Source organism: Mesitornis unicolor, unplaced genomic scaffold (assembly GCF_000695765.1).
Source record: "Mesitornis unicolor isolate BGI_N332 unplaced genomic scaffold, ASM69576v1 scaffold14270, whole genome shotgun sequence".
NCBI lineage: Eukaryota > Metazoa > Chordata > Aves > Mesitornithiformes > Mesitornithidae > Mesitornis > Mesitornis unicolor.
This window is the reverse complement of record NW_010157683.1, coordinates 4,055-15,402: the sequence shown is the minus strand read 5'-3', so window position 1 is coordinate 15,402 and position 11,348 is coordinate 4,055. Positions and strand designations below refer to the sequence as shown.

The 11,348-nt window shown below is 37.9% G+C and overlaps 1 protein-coding gene across 1 annotated transcript in view; it reads right to left on the bottom strand.

Moving 5' to 3' along the window:
- Positions 1-632: 632 nt before the first annotated feature.
- ZFAND5 (zinc finger, AN1-type domain 5) overlaps positions 633-11,348 on the bottom strand; it is a 12,481-nt gene continuing 1,765 nt past the window's right edge. The window contains exons 4-5 of the mRNA XM_010180999.1: positions 1,243-1,368; positions 633-958 (exon numbers count right to left, since the gene is read on the bottom strand). Of these exons, the coding sequence (XP_010179301.1) occupies positions 810-958; positions 1,243-1,368 (275 nt within the window). The 3' untranslated portion in view covers positions 633-809. The remainder of the gene's footprint in view (positions 959-1,242; positions 1,369-11,348) is intronic.

The following is an 11,348-nucleotide window of genomic DNA, read 5'->3' as shown; positions in this document are numbered from 1 at the left end:
TGAATTTAATAAGTAAATGAATAAGAAAACTGCTCAAATACTTCTACAATTTACAGATTTATGTGTTACTTGATAGAACTGCTGTAGTATGTCTAAAAAACCCACACATACATAGCTTTTGTTTTGTAAGCCAATCTTAGCACAATATTGTGCTACACATTTTTAGCTACGCAAGGAAAAGCAGACAACTGTTGCAGGGCAGTTCTTAAGTTTCTAATAGAGACACTTCCTTTGGAAAACTATTTTCATGATTCTAAAGTTAATGTAATCTGTTTTAAAATATTTTTCTTCTCATACATATCTGATTTTTTTTCCCCCATTCCAATTGTTAAATGACTTTTTATTAAATATGGCACCAACACTCATCTTACTGGAAGGTAAAGCCCTCTACATGACTTCCATTCTGAATGGAATCACCAGTCTTTCTGAGATATCCTTCTCCCAAACAGGCACACAGCCTTTAGCTAGTGTTATACACCTTGAGCATCTCAAAAGGCAGATCTGCTGCAAATATGCAGATGGTATACATCTGTTTGGCACGTGTAAACTAGAGCCTTGTCTGCTGTGAATGTGTATTCCCATGCAGGTTCTTATCATCCAATCATATTCTAAGGAGAGCCTATACATCTTCAATCTATCAAATTCTGCCTGTAACAAACACCCAAACATTCTGAAATATCACTAAGACAGACACGGCTAAAATTAAAACTTTGGAGAACAAAGGAAAATGGCCATGCATCTGCTCTTTAATGCTTTCCTAGAGTATATTAAAATAACACAAAAGTCAGTCTTTTCACAAGTAGGCTAGTTTATATTCTCTGGATTTTTTCAGCCACCACAACTGGATTCTCTTTCCTAATTTTTGCTGCAGCTTCTGCTTTGTAATCATATGGGCAGTTATGCTTGTCAGAATAACGGTGAAGTCCACAAAATAGGTTTCCACATCGGCAATCAAATCCTGTACAAAGAAAAGGAAAAGCAACATCACTAGAAAGCTTCAGACTTAAGCAAGTTATAAATTAAAGGCTTAGTCAGTATATAAAGGAGGTATTGTGCATCTACTTTAACAGACAGAATAAATGAAATTAGTATTTCCAAATATCATCTCTATTAAGGGATGTAACATTGTGGATTTTGAAACAGAAAGCAAGTTTAATGACTACAGATATTTCAACAAATTTAATCCAGTAAGAGGCAACTAATTATATAGATCTGTTCAATATTGACAAAGTCCTCTCATACCCGTAAGGCCAACCTTCTTTCTGCACATAAAACACCTGTTCTTCTTTGGTTTAAGCAGTTCAGAAGTTCTTTCTTCACTCTGTGAAGTACTAGGTTGAGAAACTGATGGGCTTGGTTGAGTAACAACTGTTAAAACAAGCAAAAGAAGAAAAGGTTATGTTTTTCCTTTTCTTGACTTCACTAGCTTACTCAGTAGCGTGCTTGCATTTATTAAAAGTTAATTCCCCTCTAGTAAGATCCTGACATTTATTGTCTGAAGTATTAAGTAGACTAGTCTATTAACTTTCCTTTTATCTCTACAGAAAACAATCATTCCCCCCCACTGTTCCATCATGTAAAAAAATACAGGCGATATCACCACACAGGTGTAAAGGCTTGGAAAGCACTCCAGAAGTTCCATGTACACACAACATTAAAAGATTCATATGATCTAGTTTAATCCAAAACAATAACAATATTGACACAGTTAATGTTGAACAAAGGGGATACTTGGGGAAAAAAGTCAATAGGAACATATTTAAAAAAAACCCAAACAAATTACATTTACAGTAATGCTTTTTTGTTATAGTACCAAGTTACTCTGTCATTATACTTGCCAAGTCAGATGATCTAAAAACCTCAAAAAGTCAACCAGAACAGCAGCTAACATTCTTGAGCTTCAAGCTACTGACTCTGTGATACATCAAGAATACTACTACAAACTAAACAGCTCAAAAGAGCCCTTGTTTCAGATACTTTTTTCAGTAATTTAAAGGAAAAATGTACATATTTACACTGGATATCTAAGATTTAATATGGTACAAGGATATAATGAGCAAGCAGGTAGAGTAAAAATTACTTATTTTTCAATTGCCTTTGTCATAAGCACTTTTGGTCAAATTTGTCACATTTTACTCAAGTTCTCTGCAGGATAAAAATAGGTCCTTCTGTGGATCTGTTAGTTTTTCATGAAAAAAAATTTCATTAGTTATTAAAATAATTTTATACTCAAATCAATGCAGAGGAAAGTCAAAGGAGGCATGTCTGTATACAAATTTCAACACATACAATCCAAGGAGTCTGTTCCTGTTCAGTTTTCCTGGACACTCAGTTGTGTGTTTACATCTATCGTCATAAAAGATAATGATCAAACTATAAAATACACTCCAGAATTAATGGTTGAGAAGATGAGCTTAAAGGACTCATTTTTAACCAACTTTATAAACATAAATAGGATTTCTTAGTTCAGAACTTTTTGGATCAGCAAGTATCACATTCTCTAAAAAGTAGATTTTTTCCAGTCATCATGAACACCTTTATAGTTAATTTTTTAATTATCTTCAATATTAATACCTGTTCTCTTAGAATTATTTGTATTATGTTAATATGCCTATTACTAATAAGCCAAAGCCTCACAAATACAAGCCCCATTTCACAATTTACTGTAGAAGTTAACAAAGAGAACCTCCAGTCAGTTCATATTCCAGATTGTAAACAAGATTCAGAAGTGACAAATGTTCAGAGATAACAAGGAATTTTCAGTGTTTGGACCCAAAGTTTTATGCAGGAAAACAGTATTTTCTTATACAATATTATAACAGTAACAGTTCGAAGGAATGACACAAATTCTTTACTAACTTAATTTTTTTTTACATATTCTATGGATTTTTCTACAAAGTGTGAAGAGTTCAGCATCAACGCTATTTTGCCAAGTCTGAGGATAACAATACCATCCAGCCTTGGATATATACTATAATACTTTTACCATACTTAAGCATGCTATTGGTAAAAAGTAAAAATTTTCTTTGTAAGCCTAATAGCAGTACAATAAAAAAACATTATTGCTATTAATACTTTTCAGAGTAGTTTTCATAGCTGCTTTTTAATTAGATAAAACAATTCCTTTGTCTCGACAATTAATATTTTCTACATGAATATATATAAACCTTTAAACTTGTCTTTAAACCCTAAGGAATGTAACATTCAGTATCAGATAATCTACTTGAGAGCCTGTGACCAGAAAAATCAGGTTGAACACTGACACCATAGTATAAGTCTGTTGGATACCATACACCTTAGCTGACAGGCATTAGCTGTGTCATTAAGAAATTGACTAAACATCTCCCAAACCAAGAAACATGGGCAAGCTCCTTTTATATTTGTTATACTGCCAGTCTGTTTAAAATTAAATGCTAGTTGTAAGCCATGGCAGACAGAAAACGGGAACCTTCCAATTCTCTTCCCCATCACACTCTGGGGGAATGAGCAAGCAGCTGCGTGCTGCTTAGCTGCCTACTAGGGTTAAACCATAACAGGTCTTTTTGGCACCAACATGGGGCTCACAGGATTTGAGATAACAATAGATTTTATTAGAATGTGCTCGAACAAGTTTATAGCTGTTATTGCTCTTTAGCTATTAATTGACAGGCTTCTATGCTTACCATGGTGTCCTGGTTTGAGCTAAATAAAGCTAATTTTCTATTTAGTGATTTTACTTTTCAGCTCAGTCTCTAAGTGGCTGAACGTGCTGAAACTAGCAGCACATTATTCCAGTATGTGCTGCTACTAATAATCTCAAGGCCAATTGTATCACCATGGGTGCCGTGTCTGCGCCTAAGGGGGGAGATGGGGAAGCAGACCCAAAACGGACCAACTAGGTATTCCATCCCACGTACATCATGCTCAGTATAAAGCCGAGGGATCATGAGGGTCTCGACCCTGCTTCCATCTTGGAGCCCTTCCATCTCAGACCCTTCCATCCATCTCAATCCTGCAGAGGCCGAGGCCTGAGCAGAATCCTGCTCGTTCATCTGCTGCTGATCCTGATTTGTGTGTCCTGCATCCTGCTCCCACCTGCTGCTGAGTTTGGTCTGGGACTTTTCCAATGCCCGGCTCTGCAGAGCCTCTGGTGACATAATCGTCATTGTGTGTGTGGGGGGGAAGGATTTTATATTGGTTTTATATATATAATTTGTACATATCTGTATATATTTCATTATTTTCCTATTTACATTATTATCCTGTAGTATTACTATTAGTGTTTCATTAAACCTGTTAGTTTTATTTTCCAACCTGTAAAGTCTCTCTCCCTTATTCTCTTTTCCCTTCCCTTCTGGGGAGGGGAGAGGGGTTAATAGAGAGCATCTGTCCAGGATTTAGTGGCCAGCCCAGCCCTAAACCACAACACATGGGCCTTGCTTGCCTTACTGTATATTATAGTGCTCATTAGTGGCTGCTTTTCCTGCTTGTTGTACTGCTTATCTTACTCTACTGTGCCTGGGAACATTTTGATAACAGCAATGGCTGTGCCATCACTGCTGTTTCTGTGCTGCTGTACTGGACAGGCTGGAACTCCATGTGAAGTCAAGTCAAAGGGACTGTGACCTGTGGATGAGTTCACATGAGAGCAGGACACCCTAAAGCATCTGCGGCTGTGGATATGTCTGTGCCACAGCAAGTACACCTCTGAAGGGATTGTGGTCCAAGGATAAGTCCACACTGGAGAAGGTACACCTCAAAGTATCAGTGGCTGTAGGTAAGTCCACAATGCAGCAGGTACACTCCTGAAGGAACTGTGGCTGTGGGTAAGGCTGTGCTGGAGCAGGTATATCTCTGAAGGCATTGTGACCCATAGAGAAGGCCATGCTGAAACAGGTGCACCTCAAAGCAGCTGCAGTTAAGTCTATGCTGCAGCAGGTATACCCCTGGAGATACTGTGGCTCATAGATAAGGCTCCACTTGGAGTGGGTAATCCCCCCAAGGGCACGCGGTCGTGGGGAAGGGCAAAGCAGCCACGGGTAAGGCCATGATGGAGCAGGTTCACTCCTGAAGGGACTGTAGCTCTGGTTACACTGGAGCAGGTGCCCCTGAAGAGACTGTGGCTCATAGATAAGGCTCCACTTGGAGTGGGTACTCCCCTAAGGGACTGCAGTCTGTGGATAAGGCCAAGCCAGAGTAGGGTCAAGGGGAAAAGTTCATTGCAATGTTAAATCCTATGGCCTAGCTCAAAGGAACCAGAGGTGGAGATTGAAATGAATATACTTTTAAACTACTGTAACCTGGGACTTGATTTGCATGTTATAGGAATTACTATGGCAGGAACCACCTGAACTAACAGAGGACAAACCTCACAAGAAGCAGTGCAAGTGCAGCAGTGATCTGATCTGAGCTCACTGAACGATCAAGGCAAAGAGTCTAGTAAATAATTCTGTGTCACAAAAAAAGATTAAAAACATCCATCTCAGGGAAAGTGTTACTAACTACTACAAATGTACTTCCACCTCCATATAAATAAACTGACATATGTTCACTGCTACAAATAGCAACATTGAAACTAGAAAGCAATTATAATAATCTTAAGTGCAAAGGCCCATTTCCCAAAAGAGCTGCTAAACAGGATCCTTCCCCCACAACTAAAATACATTCCAAAAAGGAAAAGTAGACACTGTACAGAAATGGGCAACTAAAAGGTCCCAAGACAAGGAGATTGTGCAGGGACCCCTAAATCAAAGTGTTCAATGAGAGATAACACCTGCAGAAAGGAGGTATCCTCCCACTTTTATGCCAGCGGAGTTAGATCTAATGAGTTTTAAAAATGAAGTCCTCAAAGTAGCTTCTGATTAACAGCTAGAAAAGGGACAACATCCTTTAACTAAAGCTCGCACATCAGAACAAAATCCCCTTATCACCAAACTGTGACTCAAATGAAATGTGTTTTAGTTGTTCTGGCATGACATTAGAAGCCAAATTCATCAGATACTATCCTGAAAAATGCTTGTCAAAAAAGGCTCCCTCTAGCACACAAGCCAAATCTAACTGGGCAACTAAAATGCCATTCTTCAAAATATTAATTTTATGCCAGAAATTATACTGTGTTAATCATCATAGCAATCACTTAGAATACTTTGCCTGGAATAAATCACTAGACAAAAGCTGAAACAATGGTAGAAAAGTAGTTGTTACTGTTACCTGCAGATGTGCTTCCTCAGTATCAATAACCCTATTCATATGAAGCAAAGCCTTTTACCTTCAGAACATGTTTTATCACATTAACAGAGTTCCCGTTGGCATGTAGCCCTCTCCATCACCATGGTTATTTCTCTTTTCAACCATCAGCTCAGATTACCAGATGATATCTGGTTCACTTTAATTTTACAAGACCAGTTCTCCTGCTATGAGGCTGATGAACTTGGGAGCAAAATAATTTTTCAGAACTAGGCATGATTTTAATTTTTTTATTAATAAGAGACAACAATAAGTTAGCCACAGGCATTGTAAAACACGGTACCATCAGAAACAACAAAATAGGGACAAGGGATGCCATTCAGAGGGACCTGGACAAGCTCAAGAAGTGGGCCTATGTGAACCTCATGAGGTTCAACAAGGCCAAGTGCAAGGTCCTGCACCTAGGTTGGGGCAACCCCCAGTATCAATACAGGCTGGGGGATGAAGAGATTGAGAGCAGCCATGAGAAGGGATTAGGGATACTGGTGGATGAAAAGCTAGACACGAGCCAGCAATGCACGCTCACAGATGAGAAGGCCAACCAGACCCTGGGCTGAATCAAAGGAAGCATGGCCAGCAAGTCAAGGGAAGTAATTCTGCCTCTCTACTTTGCTCTGATGAGACCTAACCTGGAATACTGCATCCAGCTCTAGAATCCTTAGCACAAGAAAGACATGGACCTGTTAGAGCAGGTCCAGAGGAGGGCCACAAAGATGATCAAAGGGCTGGAGCACCTCTCCTACGAGGAAAGGCTGAGAAAGTTGGGGTTATTCAGCCTGGAGAATGTGACTCCAGGGAGACCTTACTGCAGCCTTTCAATACTTAAAAGGGGCTTATAAGAAAGACCGGGACAGACTTTTTAGTAGGGTCTATTGCAATAGGACAAGGAGGAATGGTTTTAAACTAAAAGAAGGTAGATTCAGACTAGACACAAGGAAGAAGTTTTTTACTATGAGGATTGTGAAACACTGGAACAGGTTGCCCAGAGAGATGCCCCATCCCCAGAAACATTCAAGGTCAGGCCAGCAAAGGCTTTGAGCAACCTAATCTAGTTGGATAGGTCTCTGCTCATTGCAGGGGGAGGTGGACTAGGTGACCTTTAGATTCCTTCCAACCCAAACCAGTCTATGATTCTATGATCATAATTCTGCTAGGATAAGGACCAACATAATCCTAGTAAGAGAAGTGACTGAAAAAAAAATAAATACAAGTGTTGCATTGTAAATTTGGGAAGATTAACTTCACTCAGTCTGAAAATAAGATACATCTTTAAAGCAGACAGAGGCAAAACAGCAAGGTCACTGATGATTTGAAGTAAGCCACAAGCCACAGCACAACAACTGTTCAAACTGTACACAGAGAAGTCCTACAAACAGGAAGAACAATGCTACTCTGACCCCAACGTATTAAAGCCACAGTGACTCAGACTTCTGAAAAAGTAATAACCACTGTAATAACTAGACTTTTAGAACTGACAGTTGTTTTCCTTACATAAATCAATATAGCTGGAGCAGTTATGAAGGACCGTATCCTGTGGGAGGGACCCATGCTGGAGCAGGAAAAAAAAGTGCAAGAAGGAACAGCAGAGAAGAACTGTTATGAACTGACTGCAACCCTGCATTTCCTCTGCATCACCCAGACTAGAGAGAGGAGGTAGAAGAGTTTGGAATAAATGGGTGAAGTTGAGCCTGGGAAGAAGGGGGTAGGGAGAGGGCATTTTTAGTTCTGTCTTTGTTTCTTACCACCCCGCTCTTCTTTTAACTGGCAATAAATTAAATTAATTTTCCCCCAGTTGAGTCTGTTTTACCTCTGACTGTAATTGGTAAGCCACCTCCCTATTCTTATCTCAACCCACAAGCTTTTCCATCGTATTTTCTTCCTCTGTCCTGCTGAGGAGTGAGTAAACAGCTGGATGGGCATCTGGCAGTCAGCCAAGTTCAACCCACTACACCTTCCCGTATTTAAAGCAATCAGAAAGGGCTACCAAAGTAATACCAAGAAGCTTTTTAGAAGCTTCCTCTATACCCAAATTATCCAAAATAGGACCCTAGCAGTTTAACAAACTGCATTGACTTCCACAGTACTAGGAAGCAGTAAGCATGCCAGTGAAGAGTGAAATGCTTGAAAGCATTAAAAATGAAAATATGTTTTAAGCATTGTAGCTACTTTTACATGAAGGTAATCTCCAACTCCCACCATGGGAGAACTGGAAAATTTAAAACAGAAGAAAGAATAAAGGTAATAGACAAAGAGCACTCAAAGTCATCAGAAAGACATACTGCACTTCTGCAGTGCCAGAACTGAAAAGCATACTACAGATTACGTAACCCTTACTCTGCACATTAACACAACTGACTTTCTGAATTGTATTAAATGTAAACTTTCAGGAATGGAAAGGGTAACCTACAATGTGGATTGAATAAGACTAAGTTAACAATATTTGGGAAGATTTTTTAACACTTATTTTACACAAGACCATGCACATTTCAAGTTCCAGTTCACTTCCTTTACAGGCAGCATTATTCCACAGCTGTGGCTTCAGAGTGATAACTCACCACACTAGTCCCTAAAGCAAAGCTATTAGTGGGTTAAGAGAGTGTTTTTGATATGCATGCTGATACTAATTAAGTCCGGAAACACAGACCTGACAGGAGACTCATTCACAAAGGTAGTGACCCACAAAAGCAAAAAAAATGCTAGAAATATGCTATGACTTGATACAATATGATTATTTAAACATACTTGTTTTCAGAACAGTTTGGTTTTAGCATTCAATATGTGGCAGCTCTCTTGCATGGATCTTTTATTGCCACTTTAAAAACCTGCTAAAACAAAACAGGTTTCTTAAAGGCCTCTAGAATGCTTCAGGTATATTCTGACTTTGGTCAAGACTGGACTAGAATTCAATCCTTAATGAAAAAGTGTAGAAGCATATCAAAAGCCTATAAAATGCATGATATAACTAATGCCCAATTATGAATTGGAGTTTTGATAAAAAGGGTCCTTATATTTCATTGACTTGTGAACAGTTCATCAGATAAGCAACTGGACTGAACACATGACATAATTCAATTACAAAACTACAAGTAGTAATAAAGTTGAACTAAAAAAATACAACCGACTAGGCCAGTTACATCTGTCATGCCTTTCTTCCGTCAAAATGCTATGATATGATTAATTTCCCAGGTTGAGGTTGTAACCTGGATTCTCATTCAGAACAAAAGAAAAAACAAGCCTGTTAAGCTTCATTTCTGTCAACTTCAGAACTTTCTAGAATCAGATGCTTAAATTCCAAGAAGAAAGTATATTTTTAGTCTACAGACTTAAAGACAATTGTCCAGAGCTAACTATTTAGACATTTCTGGCTTGTAGAAAAGAATGAGCCTTCATAGTACCGAACCACCCTCCACCTCCTCCCAAAAAAACCCAAATAAACAAACAAAACTACTTTGCTTGAAGGCTACATTGTTTGTTCCTGACCTACAACATCATGGCAGGCATTATCTTAGAGAACTACATCCCATAGAAAGTATTAGCTTTGTTATGAGGTAACATGAATTATCTACTCTCCTACTGTTTCAGCTCCTTCTCAACAGGGAGCACCACATATTGGATGCTGCTGGAAAACAGAAAGAAAACAAAAAAATATGGAACTAGCCCAAATACAATAGGGACTCATAAAAACTTGAGGTCAGCTTTTCTTGACTGTAAGACATTTACAGGATCAATGTACTAGTGAATACAGCAAACACTTGAATGACCAATAAACCCTTTGTAATCTAAGAATAGTATATAAGGACAGTATCCTAGCCTGTCTAAAATCTGCCCCCAACTTTTAGTAATTCCTGCTTTTATAGCAGCTGAAGGCTGTTTCAAGAATTTATGGATATGTACTAAGGAAGACAATTTTGTTATAGAAGTTCCCCCCCAACATTTAAATCCCATGGTAGCTTTCCCAATGATCTCTACACAAGCTTTAACAGAGCTTTGACTGGTTTGAACTCAGTTTCAAGCTGCAAAATTATTATCTTGACTTGCTTTTTGGGATTTTTTTTCCACTATTCTAATCAATCAAGTACTGTGTGACACTACCATTTAGTTGCCTTGTTATGAGAAAATGGATATTGAGTCACCAGAAACAGAAGATTGCCCTTTACAGTAGGCAAAATGACAAATCCCTATTGGCAGTTTTAACAAGACAAAATTCAGCTATTACTTGACCACTGGTACCATTTTATATATATTTCTTTCCTGCCTGTCACTTTTTCAGGTAGCAATTCATAACAACACAATATGGGTTTCTAAATATTCTAACAAAGTATAAATTTCTAAATTACATACAATAAGTCTCTTCAGATAACATAAGATACAAGAAGCTAAAACATGTAAAAATATCCTCAGTCTGTACATAAAAAAATACAGTAAAAGCAACTGCAATTTAGTTAAAAGTTTTCACTTAAAAAGACAATTAAAATAGTAAAAACCTATGTACAAACACTGAGCAATTAACTATCAGCTGTAACAGCAGTCTTATTGACAAAGATGCATCTATATAGTGCTGAGTGGTACCTTCTGGAATTTTCAACTCAAATTTTCAAAACAAAAAAAAATTATTTTCAGTTATAGTGAACAGATTTTCCTATTAAACATGAGCTTTTAATGTTTTAAGACTGTTAAAAACTGTTAAAAAATTAACAAGTGTCAATACCCATAGATATCAAATAAATACATTAAGATCCCATTTGAAATAACTGCTATATAATAAAACATATCTCAATCACACACTAGTAGGCAAGGAAGCAGTCCCTCCCCACCTCCCACCAAGAAATACTTTACACTTGAAAGTTTAAATACTACAACTACAACCTTCCTGAACAGGAGTAAAACTTTAAAACTGAACATTCTCACTAATCAATTCATGCCATAAGTATCCTATATTCAAAGAGTAATGTTTTGATGACATTTACCGATTACTCAATTAATCAAGAACCTTTAGTAGTCTTTGCTAGTATTTTAAATCAAGTATTTCCTTCTCCCCCATTCCCATCCTTCTGTAGATTAGAAATTAAGAACTCTGTTCTTCAAATGTAACAAGCCATTTTAATTGCCATGAGTCAGCAGGA